Below are 26,651 nucleotides of genomic sequence, written 5' to 3'. Positions count from 1 at the left end.
AAAATAGATGCTGTGATAATGGGGGATAGACTTTATGTGCAGCATTGGCTGATGTCAGGTACTGGCTGGCTGCCCTCAACTAGAAGGAATTATTCCTGCCCAAATATTTGTCTAGATCTCTAGAAGCTGGAATCCCAAAAGAGGATACAAGTCCCATATTTATGAAGGGAAAAAATACCAGAGGAAGGCCAGGGTCTAGTACCCATAATGCTTTGCCTGCACAGCCTGTGAGCTTCACCGTTGGGACAGTATGCTCCAGCACTCTAAATAAGCTTATATTTTATACTAGGTCAGAAATAGTGAGGCAGCATTTTGCAGTTACCTGGCCAAAGGCCTAACAACTCTCTCATCAATTTGGGCCTAGTCCATTTAGAGCTTTGTGTATACTGAGTTTCAGCTAGCAGTCTGATTGGCAGTTGCTGTGGAGCGTGGGTGTGCTGCTTGGGTGTTGCTTTTACAATTCATCTGTGCTCAAACCTGCTGCAGCAATTCAGATGAAAAGCTCGGAAGGTCTGTGGATGTGTGAAGCAAGATCTGCATCTGAGATGAAGGGGGTCGGTCTGGTGACCAGTACTATCTGGTATCAGTGGGGAATCTCATAAAATCCTGAGATTAAGGATTATTTTGGTGATTTTGCATAACCCCTCATTTCATGGAGCAAGTCACTGATTTTGCCAGGTTCTGCAAAGCACCGCCCCCCCCCCCCCCCCCCCTACAATGACCAGGTTCACCAGAGTCTTGACCAGATTGAGTTGTAGCCAGCTGGCTTTCATCAAGTTTGAGTTGCTTCTAGGTTTTGAATAAACCTGCTGGCAGCAATGTAAGGGTCAGATGAAAAGGAGACTTGGAGTTGGGAGACATCAGCAAACTGGTAATGGTGTTGCCTGTATCAGCTTTAATCTCTCCCAGTAATTTAATTAAACAGAAGAGGGTTGGGCAGGACTTCGCTCTGCAGGATCCCACAGGCAAGAGAACACTTGGTGATCAAAAGCAGATATTCATCACCACTCTGAGGAACTACTCAAAGGAAAGTGCCTCCATCCATACCAGGTCTTGCAGGCCCAAACTACCTTCTTTAGCTAGTGCTTTGCAAGGCTGCTTAAAAATGGGAAAGTGGCAATAGAGAAAGAAACGCTCAGCACTCACAGCTGGGGCCAGATCTACAAAAGAGCCCAGCTCCCATCTAGGCACCAAAATAAGTGGCCAGATTTTCAAAACCGCTTAGCATGTTGGGGGTGCATATTGAGACATGAGCTCCTTTGAAAATCTGTTCCCGGTTGTGGGCACTGTATGCTTGATAATCTGACCCTGGACTCTTGAAAATGTGACTTGCTCAAGGTTACACAACAAAACTGTGTCAGAGTTAGGACTAGAACCCAGTTTGATGCTCTAACCGCTAGGCCAATGTCACTCCATAGAAAGAAACATTACAGAGGCACAAGTACGTATCTGTCTGTCTCCTACATGTGCACACACACACAGCTTGTGCATATGTAGGTATGAACATATACATACTACATGACAGAAGGAAATGCAACTTTTTAACTGAATGTAAACAAACATATTTTTTTCTTGACCTACTTACATCTCTAAATCTTAGGAACTGCTTTAAAGTATTTCTTGCTGGGATGCAGGCTTCTTGAAATTTGTATAAGAAGCCTCTTTAAATCCTATAACAGGAAGTTTCTTTGTAGCTCTCATTGAGATGAAATTAGAATGACGCAGTTACACCAACGGACTGGTATTGAATGATTAGTTGTTGCAATTTATGGTAACTTTTTATTGGGAGAGTTTAAATTTGTAAAGTTAAAATGATATATTACTTTCAGATAGTCAACTAACATTCACCATCACAGTAGGGTAAAAACTGCCCTAGCATTACTATAGCACGGCTTAAGCACAAATGCAGGGCAAGAGATCGTTTAATTATCTTCTAAAGGATCTCATTAAAAAAATATAGAAACAGGTTATTCACAACTCCAGCCTATAAAATTAGTGGTTTAAAAACACCTAGCAACCCTACTTAACAGCTGCCAGTCTGAAAATTATTCCCTTCATATCTTAGGCAATAACATATGGAGGGCTTTAGTAGATAAGAAGGCAGAATTAAGTATCTCTTTTCTTTCATATCCGCGTCCACGGAAGAACGATGCCTACTCTCTGTCTCTTTCCCACTGTATTGTATTGAATGCTCCCATTCAAAGCGGAAGGCTTGCAATTCCTCCCCACAGCATAGTATCAAATGGTTCCCGCTGCAGTGGAACCAGAGAAATTCCACTGCCTGGATTGAAGTACGCTGCATAGTGGGTGTATATCACCTGCATACGGAGGAGCCTATGTAGGGTGACCAGATGTCCCAATTTTATAGGGACAGTCCCGGTTTTTGGGTCTTTTTCTTATATAGACTCCTATTACCCCCCACCCCCTGTCCCGATTTTTCACATTTGCCATCTGGTCACCCTAAGCCTATGTCACCGAGGGCTCAATGCACAGCCCCAACAGCTAGGGGTGGAGGGCTAGGCCAGGGGGTCTGTGACTATGTGGACCCATTAGTCATTGACCCCTGTAGAGTTGGTACACAGGAGTGGCAGGGACTCAGAGCTGCAATACTGATCGTGGAGTAGCTCTGCTAATCTGCATCTGTGGAGATGATTTCTCTCCTGGGGCCCTGTGGAATCCCCCTGCGCCACGCCCGACTGCTTAATGGAGGGTAAATGGTGGGAAAACACTGTAAAACTTGAGTATTGGCTGCAATATCAAGAAACCACCTGTAAGCCTGCTTTAAACAGCTTTTCTTACCAGGGAGGATTTCATTCTGCAGGTGCTGGAGTGGTTTTATAGGCACTGCAAAAGTATTAACAATTCCGTATTGCTGCAGTGATGCGGGGACAATGCTGTGTCCTATAATTCCATTTCAATTGAGGTCTGACCCTAGTCCCACTGAAACAGTGACCGAACTCCCAGTGACATCAGTGAGGGCAAGATTAGGCCCGTAGTGACAAGTTTGATTATATACTGCACTATCATATCTGTGACTCTGCTGAAAGTCAAGTTAAAGGGAATTTTGCCATTAGCCTCAAAAGGAGCAGGCTTGGATTCTTAGACCAGAAATCTCAGGAGAATTGGTTTTCAAGAGGTTTCTGGATTGCCCTGTTTTCTGTTGGCATGGAGATGATGTTGTGAAGGGAAGACGGATGCACCAGTGGTTAAGGTGCTAGCTTGGAACTAGGGAGACCCAGATTCAGTTCCCTGCTCTGTTACACATTTCCTGTGTGACCTTGGGCAAGTCACATATTCTTTCTGTGTCTCAATTCCCAATCTGTAAAATGGGCCTACTAGCACTTCTTCCACCTCACAGGGTTGTTGTCAGGACAACTACATTGAGGACTGTGAGGTGATTAGATACTATGCTATGGGGGCATGGTACAATCTATAGAGCTGGATGGGAAATAGTTTCCCTGTTATGTGAGAATTTTTGAGACTTCAAACATTCCCCCACCTCCCCGCCCCCAAATCCCGATCATGATGAAAAGTCAAAATCTTGAAAATTTTCATGAACCAGTAAACCAAAAATATTTTTGGACTGGGCCACCGTAAATATTTCCTTAAAGATAATTTTAAAACATTTTGTTTTGATTGTCGCCTTTTCATACTATTTTATACTTTTTGTTAAGTAGAAATGGACTAAAATTTCAAAATGAAATGTTATGAACAGACAAATGAAACTTTTTGTTTCAAAAAGTCAAAACACGACATTCTCGACAAATTTGAAACTTAGGTTTCCTTTATCCTGTTGAGGCCCAATCCTGTGTGAGAACTAAAGACCTTGCAAGACTGGACTTTAAAGAAAGCCATATTGAAGTTGATCTCCAAGGAGTCTTCCCTTTCTGGAGTCTTTTGTGGCCACTAACTTGTGCAGGTATTTTAACACCCCAGAGTAAATCCCTGAGTTTCCAGCCTTCCATCTTTCTCTCTCCACAGTAGCAGGTACAGCAAGAAAGAAATATTCTTCACAGCTAAATCTTTAAAGCTTTGGGGATTCATTTTGTTTCCATGCTACAAGCATTCTATTCACATTTTATGAAATTTTAATCAGAGCATGTGACTGTGAGCTGCTCATCAAATTATGACACATTAGTGAAATGGACTGGAAAATGGACAATGTTTTGCATTCTGCTTTTAGGTTGAGGGTTGGGCCACAGGCTTTTCTAGAAACTAAAACAGAAGTTTCACCTACTTAGAATCATAGAATATCAGGGTTGGAAGGGACCTCAGGAGGTCTTCTAGTCCAACCCCCTGCTTAAAGCAGGACCAATCCCCAGACAGATTTTTACCCCAGTTCCCTAAATGGCCCCCTCAAGGATTGAACTCACAACCCTGGGTTTAGCAGGTCAATGCTCAAACCACTGAGCTATCCCTCCTACCAATATCTATAGGGATCAGCACTTCTGAGGTTTCTTCGAAAGATCTGAAGAGACTTCAGTCTTCACTCAGATAAGGGATGGAAGAACCCATTTAGAAACAGTGAGAACTTTGCTGAACATTGGCCCAAAATTTATTTTTTTTCTTTTTCTTTTGCTTCTCTCCGTGTCAGTGTTCCAACTAGAATAAGCAGCAGATGTTATATTATCAGTGTATAATTAGAGCTGGTCAAGAATTTAACATTTTTTCATAGGAAAATGCTGATAAGATGAAACTGTTCATGGGAAAGGGTGAGTTCTGATGAATCTCCCCATTTCATTTGTTTTTAAACAAGTTTTTAAATGGGACAACTGGTATGTGCAACAAGAAAAGCTTGACACCCACAAAGCCACATTGCTGCATAACTCTGTAGGTCATGCTAGGGGTATAATTTCTCAGATTATAACCATTTTACCCTACTTTGTGCCTTCAAATCCCAGTGGTTTTGAGGGAAGTTGAGCAGACTTGACATCTTGTAGAAGTGGCACACTTTTTAGGACTCAATCCTGAGTCCAATAAATTAAAAAAATAAATAAATCCACAGATGGCGGGGGAAATTTGAATTCTCCAGAACTGATGGGGGAGAGATCCTTTCACCAATGGGTGCATGCATTAGGGAAATAGAACTAAATTTAAACAGTAATAAGGAATCCTCAAGAGTCTAACGGAAATGTTAGAGAGTGACAAAAGTCAAAGTTAAGTAACGCAGGTCAAGTGGATTGATATACAAAAGACCTAACCATCCTTTCATTTACACTAGGTTTACATTAATGAAAGCACACTGCTGTGTCCAATTTCTGTCCAGGGAGCCAGTTATAATACCCTTATTCTCTCCTAGACCCGGAGACCAGGTTAGAGCAGACTGGAGGCTGCTGTAACCTGTGCAAGATGACAATGGCCCCCAAGGGATCTCTACTGGAGTAGAGAATGCTCTGGCCTCTTCCTCACGCCTCCCCCCCGCCCCCCTTCCCAGTTTCTGATACTTCCTGCAGAAGCTGTGGGGAGGATGTGCAAGGAGCTAGTTCTACCAGCTCTGTCCCTTCTGGGAACTCCCTAACATTGAGGGACACCCCAGCAGCTGGCTTGAGGCCAACCTTTGCACCTTGAATGGTGCAGAGGCAGGAGAGCAGTGAAGAGCAGCTGTCCCAGTTACTTCTATAGAGTCCCTCCACATTGCTAACCATTCAAATGAGAAGAGAATCAGGACTGCATAATCTCAGGAAGCCAAGTGACTTGGCCAAAACTCTTGTAGCAGTGTTCGTTGCATTCAAGGAGCAGAACGTTTAGCTAGAAGTTTGTAATATCAGTAATTGAACACCGAATAATGATTTATTGGATTTTTTTTCTCAGATTCAGGGAAATAATAATTTTGGCCAGCATATATAGAGGTTATACACTGCTGCTATTGGCTTTTGATACCCTAGTGTGTTAGGCAGAAATAGAATTTTTCCAGAGCATTAGAGACACAGATTCGCCTTCTGTCCCTATTAATGGTAAATGTCCCTTTGTTCCACTTCTTCTTTGCTTTCTAACATTTTTATGCAGCAATTTCTAGAAAAAAAAATGGAAATAGGCAGAGAGAGAAAAACAAAGCTATGATTGGTCTCAGTCTTGTGCCCCCGTGAACCAACATCCTAAGTCTGTAGAGTGTTGAAGACATTTTCCCCATATGTAAAAAATTCCCACTTTGTATTTGGATTTGAATTCCCACAGTTTTTATAGCATTGTATGGTATTAATGGAGCACTCGTTTGTTATCCACACTTAGGTAGCCTGTGTGTGCATGCACATGGTGTTTTTCTTCTAGATTCTCATGCCACAGAGCATAATCTCTTTTTGGTCTCCTTCAATGCTATATGGCACTGTCTGTATGCTTCAGTGGAATTTTCTCGTTATCATTGTATGTGATCCAGGGTATGTTCCTTGCCTCCACCTCACCTAGGAAGGAATACAATGGCATTAACAGAAAGGTATGCTAATGCAACAGCTCTTAAGATCACACAGTTCGCAGCAGGCTGTTTGGAAGCAGTTGTACCGCTCTGTATAACAAAATCAACCAGGTCCTCCTGTGTAATTCATATTGAAGGAGGCTGCCATCTTGCTGCTCAGTATTTTGGACCAGATATACTTAAAGCTGCATAATGGTTTCCATTCTAATTCCCGACTTTTCAGTCACTTTCTATTTCTGAAACTTTTCAGACTGAAATTTCCCAGGCTTAGCATCTGCCCCAAAGTGAGTGGTTCTGGAAAGACTGAGCAAAATTGGTTCAGCCACTTTTGAGTCAGAGGAAAACAGAAAAATACATATTGATGCTAATCAGTAAGGTCACCGGTCCTGTGGAATGTGCAGTGTGCAAAAGAATTGAAGGGTGTCTCTTGGGTACTTCGTAAGGGGCCCAAGAAGGAGTCCCGCTCTCATTCACTGTAGCAGCTTTGTAGCTGGGTTAGACACACAGCACTTTCCCTAGCTGGCTACACAGCATTTAGGTAGCTCAAGAGAGAGGTTTTCTCCTGCAGGCCTTTTAGAGAGCACGATTATGGCAATTTGTTGTGGATCAGCAGAGTTTGAAGTCCTGGAGAGTGAGGATCTTTTTTTTCTTTATTTTTATTCTTTTTTGTTTGTTTTTTAAAAAGGACAGTTCTTTAAAAAATAAAGTATTGGGAGAATATTAAGGATGCAGAGTTAGTTCTGCTCCTACTGCATGTTCATTCTTAAATTCTTCAAAGAGCACATGCTATTTAATAATAATAATACATTACATGATACACAATTTGTTTTCTGCACCTTTTCCTACATGTGTAGCTTCTTATATTACCGTGCACTACTCATGTACGCTAGACAAACAGTTCCTGCAGCAGGGAGTGCTGGAACTGTCCTGGAGGTGCAGTGTCTCCACAAGGTGGGCCGTGGCTTTCTGTAGATCCACCGCAGGGACCTGCTAGTTTTGTGACTCATTGCGCAGGGAGAGAGGGCAAACCCTATTCCCCTCTCCACACAGTGGACTGAATTCAGGCCTCCCCTTTGACCTCCTGCCTGTAGATTTTTCTGTGAGAGGAAGCAATCTAGTAATAGAAATTAAGAAACTGAGCATAATAATCTTAGAAAAGCAAGTTACTTTGCAAAAAAAAAAAACACCTTGTAAATAGAAGCCGGTGTTCCTTGTATTCAAGCAGCAGAATTTTTACCTAGACAACTTATATCAGTAATCAATCTATTGAATATTCATGATTTGGTGGAATTTTGTTTTCATAGAAATTAAGAATTTGCATTTTACTTCTGAAAACACTAACAGCATTAAGGTCATATTATGAGTTGCATATCATTCTTTTTCTTTTAAATCTAAGCTTTTATTATTAAAACTCTACTTTTGCTACATGTATACGAGAGTTCTGTGCAATGAAGACTTTGTAGGATTGGTTGGGTCCTATCTTTCCAAGACTAAACCCCATCATTCAAAAAGCAGCAGTTAAAAATATGCAGGTAAATAGGAAATTTTCTCTGCTTTGAATGCTATGCTGCTTTCCTTTTTGGTAAACAGCTCTAGCAGCTCTAATTATTATTTTTTGAATAAGTACATTTACTGCTGGAGGAAAGTGCTTGGATTGACATCTCTGGAAACTGAAGTCTTGTGTTTCTTAACATAAAAGGTAAAAACCAGGCAGATGCAATGTAGACTTTCTCACACCTTCTTGCCAACCTCCCTGTGATGGGGCAGCCCCGCCCCGCACTAGCCCCAGCGACGTCAGACCAGTAGCTCTGACAGAGGAAGTCCCGCCCCGTTCGTACTGGGCATGCTCCAGATGCTCACTGAGTATAAAAGGAGGGAACTCAGCTCAGTTGGGGCTGGCGGCCGCAGGGGAAGGACCTAACTGGGAAGCTCCTGCAGAGGACCAGCCGCCACTCTTGAAGCTGCCAGGAACAGAGGCTTCTACAGGCCGGCACGAACCCCTACTGCAGGAGGAATCAGAGGAGGCGACGGATCCGGAGACTCACGGAGAAACCTGGGATCCGTGGGAGACCCCAACTCCCCAGCCAGTAGGGAGCGACCCGGGGGAGGTGACGGACTGGTACCTTGACCCCGGTAAGCCTCAGCGTGTTTCGGTAGGACCCCCTCGCTGAGCCAGTAGTAAGGTCCTACGGCCCTGCAACCCGGGGCGCTTATATGGACTTTGGCCCTTAGGCCGCGCTGCCCTGCAACCCGGGGCGCCTGTATGGACTTTGGCCATTAGGCCGTGCTGCCCTGCAAACAGGGGCGCTTGTATGGACTTTGGCCATTAGGCCGTGCTGCCCTGCAAACAGGGGCGCTTGTATGGACTTTGGCCGTTAGGCCGTGCTGCCCTGCAACCAGGGGCGCTTGTATGGACTTTGGCCGTTAGGCCGTGCTACCCTGCGACAAGGGTTGATCCTATGGACTGTGGCCACTAGGCCGTGCTGCCCTGTAAGGAGGGGCGTGAACCCTCACACTCCCTCAGACCTTTATCTGAAAAGGGTGGAGTAGTTCACTCTTCTTGGCGAACACAGCCATTCACAGCTTGGCCTTTCTGGTGAATAAGGAAATTGTGTGATGGTGGAAATGGATTTTGTGATGTGGACACCTGAACGCTGGAAACTTGAGGAGGGACCATTTCATGCAGTCTATTGTAGCAATGTTTGGTCATTTATCAACCTTAGCAGTCTAGAGGCAAAAGATTTTGTATCCCATCATCTGAAATGTCAAGTCTCCTGAAGTATCAGGGGGTAGCCGAGTTAGTCTGTATCTACAAAAACAACAAGGAGTCTGGTGGCACCTTAAAGACTAACAGATTTATTTGGGCATAAGCTTTCGTGGGTAAAAACCTCACTTCTTCAGATGCATCTGAATAAGACTCCTGAAGATTTTTGTTTGTGTGTTTTTGAGGAGAGAGGGAATATTTTTAAAATAAACCCTCTCCGCCCAACTCTACTTTGACACCAGGCTTCAACCTGGATTTGAATTTCTGCTGCATTTTTATATTGTGATTCCTCTGAAAATAAAGTTTAATAATGGCACATTATCAATAATGGATCAATAATGACAGCTGTAACTATATGGGTTTGTCCTCTTAAGAGTTCATGATTTTGGGATAAAATATTATAGGCATTGAAATACGGCTTATGGAGTCTTACACTGGAAGAATTTTACCATTCCATTAACCCCTCACCCCCATCCTCTAGGTATTTATTTCAAACCCATCCCAGTGGCTTCCAATCTGAAGAGGGTTGAGTGGACAATGTGAAGTTCCACAGTGGTCTCCAGCTAGTGACTAGCGGTCAAGTGTCAACATCACTAAATCCATTATTCCAGTTGCTACCCTTCCTGACTTTCCTCCAGAAAGGTTAACGACTGAATGAACATAACATCATAGAAACGTAGGGCTGGCAGGGCCCTCAAGAGCTGGTCTATTCCATCCCCGTGTTCTGAGGCAGAAACATGGAGATCTGAAGATCCAACAACTCTCTCCCGATCTGGATTAAGGGTCATCACATTAACAAAACACAGAAAGCGGGGTGTGTGTGTGTGTGTGTGTGTGTGTGTTTTAATGGTAAGTTTGTGTGTATGCACCTGAGTGTTTTTCCCCTTCTCTCAATACAGATCATTATACTGCTATTATATAATTGTGTTATATTAATCCAAGGTAATTTTTTTATTATTATGAGAATCAGAATGTTATGGTCACTTGTTTCTAATTAGGGGAAAGGTGGCTTTTGGTCACTCTGCATCAGACTGGGAAAGTTTCTCATCTCTATAACAAACAGTGGCTGTTTAAAAAAACAAACAAAAACAAAACAAACAAACAAAACCTGAAAAATATCTTCAGGCCTGCCTCTATGTAAAGATAAAATGCATGAACTCAGAGTTCTCTTTGTATGGGCCCCAACCCTCAATTGTTCTGAATAAGCGTAGATCTGTTGATTTCAGTGGAGCTACACCAATTGAGGATCTGGCCTGTATATATTTTGAACATTTATTAATTTGGTTTGCCTGTTTTTTTAACAATATTTTTGAAGTATTTTTATTCAAATGTCTGTTCTGAGTTTGAATGACTTTGGTGCACATGCTGCTGTTTGAAGTTTTAAAGCCACATCTAAGTCTCTAGCCGACCAGCACTCTGCAGATTATTTTTAAGAAAGGAAGGGGTGTCACCCAACTTAACTGTGCATTAAAAGAAAATGCAAAGGTCTAATGCTGGGAAAATGAAAGTGGACTGAACAAGGATGGACTCCTGGGCAGGGCTGACTGCAGAACTGGAGTCACTTCTGATACCGTGGCTAGATGAAATACCCCTCTTTAAGTGTGGCTTTGGAGGAACCTGAACTGTGACTTAGTTTCCCTGACTTTGCTCTTCTCGATCAATGTAGTGGGAGGAAGGCAAGCTCAGGGCAATAATTTATTTTAAAAAATAGTCTGGTGCTAACCCTCCCCTACCCGGAGGGACAGAGTCACAGACACACACTTATTTCCACACACACACACACCCAGCAGCCTCCCACTCGCCAATATAGTACAAACAGGCAACACATCCCCTTTCTCCAGCCCAGATTTTCCTTCTAACCCTTCCCCAGGCATGCACCGGGGACTCGGGCACACAGGAGGGATGGTCTCCTCCGCTCAGGCACCAGCAGCCCCCAGCCAGGGCAATCCGGAGGCGAGAGCGAGCCGCGGCTCCCGACCTCGGCCCCAAAGCGTGCCTGGGACCTGACTAAGCGCAGCCCCCATGCCCTGCGCCTGCCACCCGAGCGAGAGGAGGATGCTCCATAGCCCGCCTAGCGCCCCTGCGTGCAGCCGGTGATGTGGGGCCGGGAAGCTGGGGAGCCCCACCTTGCCTGCGCGCCTGTGCGCCCCGCGGAGGGGGGCGAGGCTGGAGTTGGCCAAGGGGGCGCCTTTGCCGCAGCGTCCATTTCCCGGCGTGATTTGCAGCGATTGCGCCTCCCCAGCGCGGAGTAGCCGGATGACGGTGCTAAGAGGAGGCGTAGGATGCTGACTGACTTGCTCCGGGCCGGGAGATCCGCCGTGCACCGGCTGAGAGGGAAACTACACCGGACTCTCTGTTTCCTTCCCCTCCCTGGCCCCCTGGCCCCTGAGAGAACTCCTGCTGCTGCGGGGATACAGGGGGGAGGATGGAGCGGGGCTGGGGGTACCTTCCGCCTGGATTGATCTAGCGAATGACTTAAAGGGAGGGGAGGAAAAACCAACCCCCCCCCCGCCCCGTTTGAAAGCCACATTCATTCCGGAGTTGCCGTTTGGCATGAAGGACACCCTGTGCCAACCCTGCGGGAAGCTGGCCGGCTCTGGGAGCCTGAGCTGTGCAGAATAACTGGGGCGCAGCATTACAGGGGACCAGGAGTTGCGGCACTGGCTTCCCCATCCCGGGGACATTTCCCCTCCGGACGCCGCGGCTACCGCACCCGAATTGTTCTCTCCATCTCTTCTGCACCTGCTGGGCACGAGGAAGCCGTCCTGAGCCGGTGCCTGTCCATAACCCCCAGCTTTGCTGCTGCGACTTGTCCTGCACGCTCGCTGCTTGGACTTGAGACAGCTCCTCCCGGGGACGTGGGATGTGCTCACACCTGCAGCCACCTCCCATCCCAAGCCACCTTTGCGTCCCTAGCCAGGAGGCTCCACACGCGCCGCCCCTCATTTGCCAAGCAGCAGCTGAAGTGGCCACACTGGGAGTTTGATGGCTTCTTTGCGGCGAGTCAAAGTTCTGTTGGTGTTGAACTTGATTGCAGTGGCTGGCTTTGTCCTCTTTCTGGCCAAGTGTAGACCCATCACTGTCAAGAGCGGGGATTCCTTCCATGAAATCCATCCCAGGGCAGAAGTGGCCAACTTGACAGCCCATGGCATCAGCCCTATCCAGGATGCAGTACTGAAAAGGCTCTCCCTTCTAGAAGATATAGTCTACAGGCAGCTAAATGGTAGGAATTGCTGTCATTCTTTTGATACCTTTGGGGCACAGCCATACTTGGCAATACAAATAAAAATATAATAGAGAGCAATGATTCTTGAAGTTAGCAAAAGTAGAGAGCTACTTACCTATCTTTTCTAAGTTCTCAGGCAAGCTGTATCTTTAGGAGTCATAACTGGGTGAATCAGTGTAGTCTCTAATTTCTAAGCTATGTTAGGTTCTTAAAAGATTGCAGGTACCTTGCACTGAATGGGAGGAATGTGTAATAACATAATGCTTGCTCTCTGTTTTGTTGTTCCGGTCAGGAAATTATACCATCATGACTTTTTCCTCAGGAGGTCAGAAACTAGTTCAGCAGCCAAATATAGGGTTGAAGAAGCATGCTGTGTATTGATTGAGGAAATGGCTTTTTACCACCAGAAATTTGTTGTTTGCTATTTTTTTAAAACTTTCGGGTAGCTGGCGTTGGGTGAGGGGGTTCAAAAGACTAAAGCATTTTGCGTCATCCAAGTGCAGACAGCCAGACAGTAAATGCACTTTTCTGTAATAAGTTACACAAACAATTCAACATTTCCTATGGCTCAGCCTTGACAGATGCTAATTAAAACCTCAAGTAATGCTTCTCTTTATAGCACAGTGCAGGGATTCCTATTAAAATCTCACCAGGTAGAATCGTTTGGAGATGTAGAAAGGGAGCTTAAAGATGCCATGTGGGATACAGAAACGTTGTAGAGATGTAAGACATCTAGGTGAGATATCTAATTAAAACACAGACTGAAGAGCTATTTTTTTAAGTGTTCCCCATAGATTCACTAGTAGCAATGTGATTTAGAGCTTCCACTCAACCCATTTGGAGCTTCCAGTCTCTGTGGGTTTAAAAACAATAGATTTTAATATTGCAAAATTAACATCGTTAATATTTTCTGTAATGTCGGTATGTTCTTCCCTCCCCTGATTCTTGAATACTGAACTAAGGCATGATTCTGTACTGTTGAACTGAGCACCTTGTGAATTGCATTTGTGTACTAACTCAGAACTATTACTGATGGCAATACTATACAGTGGATGCTAGGCATATACTGGAATGCACCATGCATATGCTGGTGTTTTGTCTTCAGTTATAATCATAATCTTGGTCAATCTCTGGGTTTGGGAACGGTGTTGTATAAATTGAGATGCACTAAGCCAGTTGAGAACTGCTCATTTTACATTGCTACTCCATACACGTGTGTGAGAAGAATTTCCTGCTTGTAAAGGTGGATGACACCTAATCTAAATCCCAGTGTTATCTAACAGAAGCAGTTGAAACAGTGTTGCGTGGCAATGTGAGGAGTGAAGTAAAAGGATAACAAGATTCTATACTATTCGGTATAATGAACCTGGGAAATGCATTGCTGCAAGATAGCGGGGCAAACAATGTAATAGTTTTCAGAAAGGAATAGGCATGTCTGTAAATAAGACAGTCTGCAGTTATATTTATTTTTAAAAATCTGTGGGATATCAGTCCTCAATCTTCAGAGCATAACAACCAGCCACCACTATCATTATTATTTATTAAATATGTGCATTGGGGTAGCACCTAGCAGCCTTAGTGAGAGGTTTTCCTAGGCACTGTACGCACACTGTAGAGTACTACATAATTGAGTGCTGACATTAGCCACCGTGAGAGTCAAGATGCTCAGCTAGATGCATCAATGGTCAGTTCGATTATGGCAACTGAAAGGAATTGAAAAGGAAAGCTGGGATATAGTGTATCTAAATGATAGTGCTATAAAAATGTTTGGTAAAATGAAATCTGATTACTCTGGTGTAATATATAACATTACCTGCAGTACCTGGCAAGGAAGCTGAAAACAAGACCTTGGTTGGCATTGTCTCCTAGTGGTCCCAGAAATAGAAAGTGTGAGTTCATCAGAAGTTTTTCCTCTTTTCCTTAGGATTGAGAGCTGGGGAGCTGTAGGACTCCCTACTTTTGGCCAATCCTTGAGGGTGCAAACTAGACGTTTTGGTGCCTATTGATTCCCCCAACACACCATTGAGTGCAAGAGGTGCTTTTCTTCCTAGGTCTCAATAGGCCGTCTCTGTAGTACACTCCCAGCAGGTGTGCATTTGGAACGTAGAGTAAGAGACAGCCTGGTGCTGGAAAATGCTGTCATGCACTTAAACGCTATGAAAGGGGATGGAATCAATATGTTTGTCCAAACCACAAATTATTTCCTGGGTGGACTGTAACTCAAGAGCATGAAGGAAGCTACTTATCTATATGGCCACTACACGTGCAATTTGTAGCAATATTGATGAGTCTGGCTGAACAATAGGCTCAAGTTTAACTGTGGTGTAAGTTAGGGGTGTTGATCAAGTGTATTTTGGGGTTCCCCTAAAATTTATTTCTGTTCATTTTGCTTTCGCACACTGTCCACTGAATACAGTATGTACGCTTTGTGCTTCAGCAAGGCATGTGATTAGACCTGGGTGAATCAGAAGATAAAGAAAATAGGAAACACCAACACTCTCTAGCGCCTGTCCTCTGCAACTGCAGGAAGTAGTGAGATGTGCCCAAATCATCCTTGCAGCTGATGATCCCGAGGAAGATGGAACAACTCCTCTGTGGGAGAATTTTGCCATGTCTAAATTTGGAGTTAAAATTAATTCCATTCACAAGAGAAAGAGTTACCAAGACTGAAGATCTACAGTAGAAGCTCAGAGTTACGAACACCTTGGGAATGGAGGTTGTTCGTAACTCTGAAATGTTCATTACTCTCAACAAAACATTATGGTTCTTTCAAAAGTTTACAACTGAACATTGACTTGATACAGCTTTGAAACTTTACTATGCAGAAGAAATATGCTGTTTTTAAATGAAACTAGCACAGAAACGGTTTGCTTATCTTGTCAAAAAAAAATTAAATTTTACATTTTTTTTTAGTAGTTTACGTTTAACACAGTACTGTACTGTGCAGTATTTTTTTTTTTTTTTTGTCTCTGCTGCCTGATTGTGTACTTCTGGTTCCAAATGAGGTGTGTGGTTGACTGGTCAGTTTGTAACTAGGGTATTTGTAATTCTGAGATTCTACTGTAGTACCAACTTGAGATGTGCAGGTGTCTAGTATAACTTGTGTTTTTTTTTTTTTTACTTTTAGTATTTAAAATTTGAATTTTGGTGACAACTGGCTCGCAGGCCCTAATCCATGCATTTAGAATAGCTCCCTACAAAATCCATCAGCCAATGGATGGGGACTTTCACTGTACCCATTAACATTGTATTTTATAATTTGCCTGAGGCCTTGATGTTCTGTTTTGTGCCAAATTTCAACTATCACAGAATGTAGCATCCTCTACCTTTGAGGGAATCCGTTGTTTCTCCTATAGCTTTGCCTGGTTGGAGGAAGTAGGAGATGTTTGGGCAAACCCTGTCCATGACTAAGGCTTCTAGGTGCTAAGGTAATACAGATAATAATGATAAGTTAAGTTTAAACTGTTGTGTGCTGTTCTACTTTGCTATGTTGCACTCAGAGTTGGCTGCATTTCAGTGGTGGATAAGCGATTCCTAAATAAGTGCACCATTTATAAAGCTTTGTTGTGTAAATATAAGCTTGTTATTATTCTGATCTAGTATGACCATTCCTGTGTTTCCAATTGTTGCAAGATCTGGTATAAAGCAGGTCAGAAATGCCAGCCAAGCTGTGCACCCACCATCTCTCCTTTGAAACTTTTTTTGGTGAATGTTGGCCTTAAAGACAGAATCAATGGAATTCTGTGCTGACAGTCTGATAACTGCACTGTGATACAGAATTAATATTTGATTAGTAATGACATTTTGTAACCAACACCACATCTCCCCTGCCCACAATGGACATTTCTTTATGCACGGGTTGAAGAGCCAGCCCAGACGTGCAGGCTTAGGGAGAATGGTCTAGTGGATAAGGACTCAGTAGAAAACATTCAGTTCTTAGACTTTCCTGCGAGACCTTGGGATTCTCTGACATGAACCAGAACTGCTGTCTTAAATGACTTTGCAGACCAATAGGAACAGGAGAGACCATGCGGGTTTCTGATAATGTAAACTGCAGCTTAAAATTGGTGAGACAGTTAGAACCTACTTGGCCTTGCTTTGCAGATGTTACACATGGCTGAGGCTGGGTGGAAGTGGTGTTGCTTCTTATGTTCGGCGCAGCACAAGCCACTATGTAATTTAGCCCTTGGAACGCTGACCTTTTCCAGACTGCCAGTCAGATGAATTCTGTGTGTGTGCAGTATTGTATTACAGCTTGGTAACTATTCATAGTAAAGGGTAGATTTGATTAATTCACTCCCTTTTTGTTGTTCTCAAATTATCCATGAGCAGACTTAGATCTTTACAAATTTGTTTGTTCAGAATTAGTCAGTAAACATATTTCAGCCTGCGGCTTGCTTGTGAACTATTTGCCATAAGTATTGCTCTTTCTGATTTTCTATTCCTACTGTGTGATTCATCACACAAGTCGTGTGTGTGTGTGTGTGTTTTCCTGCCCCCTTATCAGATAACTCCTATACTATCAAAGAACTTCCATAAGTGTGGCCACATGTTCTCTCCCCCCATGGATATTTTGGGGAATATATACATTTGTAAGAGTATTTGAGAGACTTTTAAGTTCTGCAGTCTTTTTTTTTTTTAATAAGCAAATGTTTTCTTTATACTGCAAATGTGCAGAAAAAGCTAATGAAAGGGTTGTGAATACTGCTGAAAGGAACCTGTGGCTTTTATTCCAGTTAATGTTTGCAATTTTCTTTTTTACTCCTACTTAATCTCTCTCTCTCTCTGCTTCTACATTTACATAAAATTTAGCAATGGTTGTGGTCCAAATAGCCTCAAAAGTTGTGGAAGTTCATACAGAAATATCGGAACTTTGCAGTGTGAACTCACCTTCATAGAGAGAGAGAGAGAGTGTGTGTGTGTGTATGTGCGCCCATAAAAAACATAGGTTAAGGAGGATGGTCTAATGGATAGGGACTCAGTAGAAAGCATTCAATTCTTACCTCAGCCATAGACTTCCCATGCAATCTTGGGATTCTCTGAATTCTTCTGTTGACCTAGCTACCGTTTCTCCGAGGGGTGGATTAACCTCAGTGGTGGGAAAACCTCTTCCATTGCTGTGGTGAGTGTCTACACCAGTGGTCTCCAACCTTTTTACGCACAAGATCACTTTTTGAATTTAAGATCAACCCAGGATCTACCCTTCCCTGAGGCTCTGCCCCGCTTACTTCATTCCCCCCTCCCTCTGTCGCTCGCTCTCCCTCACCCTCACTCACTTTCACCAGGCTGAGGGAGGGGGTTGGGGTGCAGGAGGGGGTGCAGGCTCTGGGAGGGAGTTTGGGTGCAGGGGTCACACTGCACCTAATCTCATAGAATCCACTGGACATTTCATGAATTTTACTTTTGATTAGTGTCATTTGTGGTTTATAGATCCAAAATCCTTCAGGATTGTCACAAATCAATGTAACATTCTCAACTGTGGGGTGTGCATTGGCTGAGCCTGGGGCAGAGGGTTGGGGTGCAGGAGTGAGGGGTACAAGCTCAGGGAGGGAGTTTGGGTGCAGGAGGGTGCTCCAGGCTGGTGCAGGGGATTGGGGTGCAGGAGGGGGTGAGGGGTGTGGGCTCTCGGAGGTAGTTTGGGTGCAGGAGGGGGCTCCAGGCTGGTGCAGGGGATTGGGATGCAGGAGGGGGTGAGGGAATTTGGTGCAGGAGGGGGCTCTTGGCTGGTGCAGAGGGGGCTCTGGGCTGGAATCTGGAGCCTCTGCCAGTCAATCGCGATCGCCGGGTTGGTGACCACTGGTGTCCACTAGGGCTCTACACTGACTCAGCTGCAGTGGCATAGCTGAGCTGCTGTACCGTGTGAAGTGTAAACACAACTTATGTATGTTTGTGCTCTACTCCATTAGAGAGGGCTACCACAGCTGCTCCAGGAATTAAAAACAGTTGGTGGTGTTTCAAGCAAATCAGTTAGGTTGTAAGCCCCTACTCCTCCCAGAGAGCTTCCGCCTCCTGGAGTGTCTTGCGTATACTGGTTTAAACTGGATTCTCCAGAGACAAACAGACAACAGGATAAATGGCCAAAGTTTAGACAGACTCGGAGTCTTCTTTCTGATCCAGCAATCAGAGAGAACCTACTGTCCAAGGGGAACCCACCCTTATATGTTTGTATGTTTTCTCTGTAATGGTTTTACCTGAAAACAAATGTGCCTGCTTAGAAGGAGCTGTGTGATATCTTGTCACTGCTGGCAATATGCTGTTCATAGCCCTCAGAGAGAAAGTAAACACAGGCGCTGGCATTTTTAGGCAGACTGGCTTGCTGGGGATATCGCAGTGCAGGGAGCTGTTCAGCCTTAAAACCCCGGTCAGGAGTGACACGCAGGTCTCTGCCCCAGAGAGATGATGGCTGGGAGACGGAAGCTTTTAAGGGCTGTCGTCAAGGGGTCACAAAGTGGGAGTACAAGTGAAGTTACCCTGAAACTGTGGCACAAGTCAGAGGCTATTAAATCAATATACAAACAGTTCGCTAACTATACATCTATGACCATCTGAGAGTAGGAATGATGGTCTGGTGGGTAGGCCACTGAACTGGGACTCGGGAAACCAGGGTCTATTTCTTTCTCAGCCAGGCTCCCTGTGTGAACCACTTAGTCCAGCCTGTGCCACAGTCCTTCATGTGTAAAATGGGGAGAATACTTCGCTACCTCACAATGGGGGTGTTAAGGATAAAATCCGTTAACGATTGTGAGGTGCTCAGATACTTTAATAATCAGGGCCAAGTAAGTATGTAGACAGACAGGCCCAGAATTAAGATCCTGATCTGAACATCCCTAAAGTTGGGAGTGTTAGAAACCATCTCTGTTATTAGCAGGTTCAATGTGTATCAGTTCTGAACAACCAGTTCTGTCTAGTGCTTTCTGTTTGATTTACACAAATGGATCCATCCAGTAAGCTGTTCAGTGCATGAAATTAGTGGGAGTGAAGGTGGTCAGCAAGCTGCTGAACAGAGCCCTCAGCAGTGAAAAAATAATTGATGAATATAAAAAAGTTCTGTTCACCAAGCCAAATGTTTCCGAATACTGACAAACTCTCTACCGGGACACCCCAACTCATTTTAGGCCCAACATTTAAGAGTTTGTTTGTAAAAACAAAATGGATATTTTAGAAAATGTAATAGGAATAGAAATTATTTTAAGGGTCTTTTTAATATACGCACCTCTGAATGTTAAGAGTAAACATCCCTCTGCAGTGTTAAAATCTCAAACTGCACCTTTGTGCCAGTGTAGGACGTGAAATTGGCTAAAAAGGAACGTGAACTTGACCAGTGAAGTTAGTTGCCCCCTATCTGGAAGAAATGCACAAAGGCAAATAGGTATTATACAAATGTTAAAAAGCAAATTAGAGCTTTAAACTACTTTCCAGTTGAATAATGTAGGGCCATATTTTGCAAAAAAGCATCCATTAAATTTATATCTCCAACTTTGCATGTGCAATAATTTGCACACACTCAGATCCAAACTGGTGCGAGCAAACAGCAAATTGCACAGTTAGCTGTTTACCCAATTTGCACATGAAACTTGTGGGGACTGCATATGCAAAATTGAGGCACTTTTTGAAATGTGGCCTTTTAGATGATTTTACTGAAATATAATTTTGTCTTTTTAAAATGGCACTCATTTAAAATACTTTAAAGAAATGTGAATTTGCTCACATATTACAGAGCATAATAATGCTTGACACTTCTAGCACTTATCTTTAAAGTACTTTACAAACATTAGCTAACTACTGACTATGACAACTGTATATGTAAACAAAAGCCGATTACCATCAGATCCATCAGCTATTACTGGTATGAAGCAGTGTGGCACCCACAGAGAGTAGTTACATTCAGATTTCCTAATGGATAAGTAATATACCACTAAAGGGATGAAAGATTCTTTGATTTAAGATAAACAGATAAAAGCAAAGAGGGGAGGATGAGGAAATGCTGTTTATAAGGAACAAGGGCCCAATCCAGAAAAGCTTTACTCACAAGTTATGTCAAAAGAACTCTTCATAAGGGGATGATCTTGCTGGGTAAGGCCCATAGGTATGGAAAATGGTGTTATGAGTAATTATGTAGAATGATATGGTGGATGCTGCTGCTAAATTGTGAAATTTCACCAATAGCTGTCACGCAGTGGTATATGAGATACTTTGATTTTCCCCTCACCCCCATGCTGTGCTTATCATAGAATATCAGGGTTGGAAGGGACCTCAGGAGGTCATGTAGTCCAACACCCTGCTCAAAGCAGCACCAATCCCCAGACAGATTTTTACCCCAGTTCCCTAAATGGCCCCCTCAAGGATTGAACTCTCAACCCTGGGTTTAGCAGGCCAATGCGCAAACCACTGAGCTATCACCTCACCCCCTGCATGTGAAGTGACTCTGGTATCTCATATAGCAGTGATTTTCAAACTTTTTAGGCTGCAAACCCCTTTCCAAATAATACAGTCTACCATGCACCCCCATCTGAGATAATATGCCTATGATTAGATTGTCAAGTCTTACTAAAAAACTGTGTGGTCTGCCATTACAGGATATTCCTCACGTATCCCAGAAAACCACTGTCCACATAAAGCATAATGTTGTAACTCCATAATAATCACTAAAGCTGAGTTTTTTCAAAAGGTGCCTAAGGATATTTGGATCCCCAATTCCCATTAAATTAATGGAAATTGTACATCCTAATCCTGTAGGCACCTTTTGAAATTTCAGCCCAACTTTTAAACTGTAGGATAACAGTTTTTATAGACTTCACTCATCCCCTGAGGCAACATGAGAGCTGTTGACTTTAAAGTAAATTGTTCTTATCAGGAGCATCTAAAGGAAGTCTGATATCTATCACAGAATGATAAAAATAAATACTTCTTAAAGGAATAATAGAGTTAAAAGACTAGTCTTCTGATAGTCTGTCAGTTTAGAAGTTAATGTGACATTTGGATGACAACCAGGTTGACAAGGAACTGATAGATAATTTTGTTTTCAATTATTGTTTGGCATTATTATCCGAATATTCTCTGATGCTGGCAACAGATGAGTAATAAATCGGTAACACATTCATCACGGAGAAACAACACACTGATCATGAGCTGTAGCAGCAGTGACTAGGTCACAGACAGAGCTCTTGAATATTAATCTGGATGCACATCAGCAAAAGTTTAGATACATGGGAACACTTTCAAAAGTGCCCGAGTGGCTTAGGAGCCTAAGTCCCATTGAGGTTTAATGGGATTTAGACTTCTACATGCCTGAGTCCCTTCTGAAAATGGGATCTAGGCTCCAAACTCATTTAGGCAATTTTGAAAAAAAACCTTTAATTATTAATTGTATTACAGTATTATTTTAAAGCCCTAACCCAGATCAAAGCTCCATTGTGATAGGTACTGTACAAACACATCCTAAGAGAGAATCCCTTTATGGGAAGTGATAGAGTTGGGTGTACAATCCAGGTCTCCTGGGCCCTATTTTAGTGGCCTGTCCATTGGACCATGCGATCTCTTACTAAGACAAAACATAAGAGAAAATTGAAGTGGACATTTGTGAGCATTGCTTGTCTGCACTGCTGGGCCTTAACTTACATCTAGGGTCTTAACTTACAATACCCGCAGCTGTGTCAAGTCGTGGCATTTCTTGAGCAATGACTGTTAATCAAGCCAAATTGGGAGCTAGTTTTGTCTTGTGCATAAACAAAGATATGAACGAGACCACCACACGTTACTATTGTGTTCTTGGAGCCAGCATTTGAGCGATGGTTTCTAGAAGTGAAAGTCCAGTGTGTTATAATCTGGCCATGCGAGAGGTCTTTAAGAAAATCTGTGAAGACCTCTTCCAAGTGTATCCCCATAAAACATCACCACAAGTTGACTGTGGTGATTTAGCTTTAGTAATGTATTCTAGTTTTGCTATGTTATTTTTCCTAAACAGTTTTGTCAGTACAGGCAACTATATTTTATAACCCCAACTCCCTGTTGTCAGATTTTCTCAACAAACTGTCATACACTTTCTATCTTATTGACACATCTGCTGCTAGTTCTGGCAATAAATCTAATAGCCATCGACCCATGTTCTGACATTACAGTGACAATTATCTAAAAATAATGTGGTAATGAAGTGACAAGAGTCTCTATGTAGAAGGTTAAATTAAAGCAAAGTGCAAACTGGGGTGAAGAGCCCATGCGGTACTTGGGCAATTACACACTCAACTCCTGATGCTGTCCAATAGCTTTTACATTTCTGTCAGTGGGAGATGCAAGGAAGAGAGATCCTTAAAACTAGGAGTGGGTTGAATTAAATGAGATCCTTCGCCTCCCCTAGGCTTTGCAATGGCTGCTTTAAAATGTAAGGTCTGCATTTCCCCTTTACTAAATAAATAACACAGTGGCCCGTGGATCTGTCTCGTAGGTACTTATTCTGTGCATATCACTCTGGTACCTGGCCCCACTAGTCAGCCTGCCAGAGGGTATCTGATACTGCATATTCATCTGTACTTGGACTAGGAAATAATTGCAGCTGCTCAGTATCTGCAACGTGGTGGAACAGTCCATGTTAACTTTTGCTAAGGGCTATTTTTTTAAAGAAGGGGACCATTCTAGTTGTTCTGGCCTACAGTGTCATGGCAGAATATTGTCACAGCTGCTGGTTGGTGAAAATTCAGGCTTTCCTAAAAGCCAGAGCCAAGTGTGTGTTGTGCTGGGATTATTTCCAGACTTGGGTAGTTGGGCACAAGGTGTGCAATACTCTGATATGGTGTAGCATCATCTTATTGCTTAACTCTTAGCACAGTGAGGACCAGTGTACAGCATCTCAGCATTCGGCACTGAAGTAATGAAGGAGTTCTCAATACCTCAGTTTCTCTCACCTTTCATAGCCTCCACCTTTCTACAACCTATCTCCTTCCCCTTACGGTGTACGGTTATTTATTTATTTTTAAATCTGTCCAACTCTCGTGGTTCCATAGTTAACAGGAAGGATGGTCCTGTGGTAAAGGCATTGCACTTGAACTCAGGAGATCTGGGTTTAATTCCCAGCCTTGCCACAGATTTCCGTTATGACTTTGGGCATGTTACTTAATCTCTCTCTGCCTCAGTTCTCTGAGTACAACGGGGATGATAAGGCTTCTTTTCTCTCGTTGTTGTTGTTGTTGTTGTTGTTGGTCTCTTTAAATGGAAAGGTCTTCAAGACAGAGACTCTCTCTTGTTATGAGCTTGTATAGTGCTGAACACAATGGGCCCCTGGTCTTGGTTGGGGGCCTCTAGGTGCTACCGTAATGCAAAATCATAATACACCATTGATAATTGAATAATCCAGATATGAACCATTGACCAGAGGTATCCCTATTAGCTTAGGTTAAGTATTTTCTCAGTCTGGAGAGTGAGTGGCCAGGCCTGGGAATCAAATCCAGGTCTCTTGCATGACTGTTTGCAGAACTTATTTTACTCTGGTTTTAATCTTAGATTCTTGTGTAGCATTTTGATCAGCATAACCTCCCTATGTGGGTGTTGGTGTTTTCAGAACAGAAAGATGAAGTGAAATGTTAATTTAAAAAATGGAACAATTAGAATTTCTTTCTGGGTCTTTGCTAGTGTTGCACTTGAAATTAAATCATGAAAGCATTTATGTTTGTGCCAAATTACTACACTATCTTCCCAAACAATTGCTCGATTGTGTTCTCAAGATAAAAACAAAGTTAAGGGGGAAAAATTGTGAAAAGCCATTTAGCGATGCTGTGGGCTTGCTAATTTACCATGATTGGTTTTCAAATAACTTTAGTCGACTTTTGTATATTTCAACTGTGCCACCTCCTTTCATACAATAAGCCAAGTGCTAAGAGACATAAAATAGGCTGTTAACTATAAAAAGCCTATTCTGTTAAACGTTTATTCTATTTTTTCATGTGTGTATTGTTAGGGAAATGATGATGATGATTCATTCATTGTACTGGCCAAATTACTCGAATGGGGCCCATTGTGCCAGGCACTGTACAAACACCGAAAAAGCATGAAACCTTGGCCCCATTGAAGTCAGTGGGAGTTTTGCCATTGACTTCAGTGGGGTCAGGATTTCATCCATAGTCTCTCTCCCTGAAGGATTAGAAGCTAAGCTCCCGAACTTGCAACGTACAATGCACAGGTAAACCGCTGCACCGGCATAGAGTCTCCCTGACTCGGTACAGGCTCCACAGTCCACCAGCGAAGATGAAGAAGGATGGTCCAGTGGTCAAGGTGCTGACTTGGAAGATTTGGATTCAGTTCTCTGCTCTGCCACAGATTTCCTGTGTGACCTTGGTTAAATCACATAGGGTAAAATTTTTAAAAGATCTTCTAAGTGACTTAGGAGCTGGAGTCCCATTGTCAAAAATGACTGATTAAAAGACATAAAGAGATGAAGGGTTGGGACAGGAAGTAACATACAAGCATACGAACTTGGTAACAGCCACCTCGGTTTTGTTAGTTACGTGTTTTGCTTCTGCTGGGGTTCTGTGGTTGGCTGAAAATATTTTGTATTAGTGGCAGAATTAGGGTGAGGACAATGTCAGGAGTGGGGGAGTTAAGGGACAGGAGAAGGAAGGGGAAGAGGAACAGTTACCACTCATCTGCGTAACCATGATAAACAGCCAGAACATATAGCTAATTTTTTCATGGTCATTTTTATTGATTTTTATTAAGGTAGTACCCAATGGCTCCCATCAGTTCAGGGCTCCCTTATGCAAGGTGCTGTACAAACAGAAAGAGACAGTCCTTGTCCTGAGTAGTTGACTGTCTAATACAGGGGTCAGCAATCTTTCAGAAGTGGTGCGCCGAGTCTTCATTTATTCACTCTAATTTAAGGTTTCACGTGCCAGTAATACATTTTAATGTTTTTAGAAGGTTTCTTTCTATAAGTCTATAATATATAACTAAACTATTGTTGTATGTAAAGTAAATAAGGTTTTTTAAATGTTTAAGAAGCTTCATTTAAAATTAAATTAAAATGCAGATCCCTCCGGACCGGTGGCCAGGACCTGGGCAGTGTGAGTGCCACTGAAAATCAGCTCGCGTGCTGCCTTTGGCACGTGTGCCATAGGTTGCCTACCCCTGGTCTAGTAGATAAGACAGACAAAAGAGCAGGGAGGAGGACTAGAGAACTTTGTAACATCCATGCAGAATGGTCAGAGTGATGGTTGGCAAATGTCATGTTAGTTCCATGTATGTAGTGTTGTTGTAGCCATGTTGGTCCCAGGATATTAGGGAGACAAGGTGGGTGAGGTAATATATTTTATATATTATCTCGCCCACCTTGTCTCTGTAATGTTAGTTCCGTTGTGGTTTTAAAAGTCTTTGTTGTTTGTTTTAATTATTTTATTAAATGTATTTTGGGGTTGTGGTGAAGAAGGAATGCAGAAGAGGATGACTTAATAGAGCAAAAACGTGTAAATGAGAAAATAAGGGAGAGAGGGAGGAATGTGGATGGCAGGAGGGGTGAGCGTTTCCAAATCAAATGACTTCACTGGTGTCAAAAGGGCCCTGAAGGCATAATTCTGCCGGAGAAGTCACTCTGGTTCTTGAGACTTATTTTGCTTCCAGAAACATTATTTTCCCTGACCAACTGGGGCATAGGGGACGCTTGGGGCCTGGCTCAATGTTTGGAAAGTTTCTGTTGTATGTCAGTTTGTATGAAGGAAATTTATGATTTGGTGGTGGTGGTAGAGAAGTTGGTAGTTGGATAAGACAGGTTTGTGTGTATGTAATGCCTAAGGAGTCAGAGCTGTTTTCTAAACCAGTCAGTAAAGGTCAGAAGAACAACTCTGCATACACAGAGCGATAAGTAGGTAATTGAACCTGAAAGTTTGGGGATAGGTTGGTTAACTACTCAAACAAGAAGGACACAATTCAAACACATTATCGGCTGATCAATACTCAGCATGACAGATTAAGGGGGGATCAGGCAAATGATTGTTACGGTGATACTTTGGCCCATGTCAGTAGTGACTGAATGTAGTTACTGGCTGTTCAGTGTTATATGTGAAAGATATTAATGGGGTCAGGGCATATTGACTTCAATAGTCTTCAGAGTCTTTAGATCAAGCCCCAGTTCAACAGGTGACTTTTGAGGAGAGCTGAATAGCTGTTCCACACACAACTAAAAAAAGGAGATGATAGAATAGTGGAAGGAACAGTGAGATCAGACAAGGAGCTGGCAGAGGAGGAAGGCTGGCACTGGCTAGACAAGGAGC

At 43.0% G+C, this 26,651-nt stretch overlaps 1 protein-coding gene across 1 annotated transcript in view; it reads left to right on the top strand.

The window, feature by feature from the left end:
• The first annotated feature begins 12,158 nt into the window (after positions 1-12,158).
• The window catches only part of GALNT17 (polypeptide N-acetylgalactosaminyltransferase 17), a 278,406-nt gene continuing 263,913 nt past the window's right edge, over positions 12,159-26,651 (top strand). Inside the window, exon 1 of the mRNA XM_065418385.1 lies at positions 12,159-12,396. Within this exon, the coding sequence (XP_065274457.1) occupies positions 12,159-12,396 (238 nt within the window). The remainder of the gene's footprint in view (positions 12,397-26,651) is intronic.

The sequence above is a fragment of the Emys orbicularis genome, chromosome 17, assembly GCF_028017835.1.
Source record: "Emys orbicularis isolate rEmyOrb1 chromosome 17, rEmyOrb1.hap1, whole genome shotgun sequence".
Taxonomy (NCBI): Eukaryota; Metazoa; Chordata; order Testudines; family Emydidae; genus Emys; species Emys orbicularis.
This window is presented reverse-complemented; position numbering and strand designations above follow the sequence as displayed.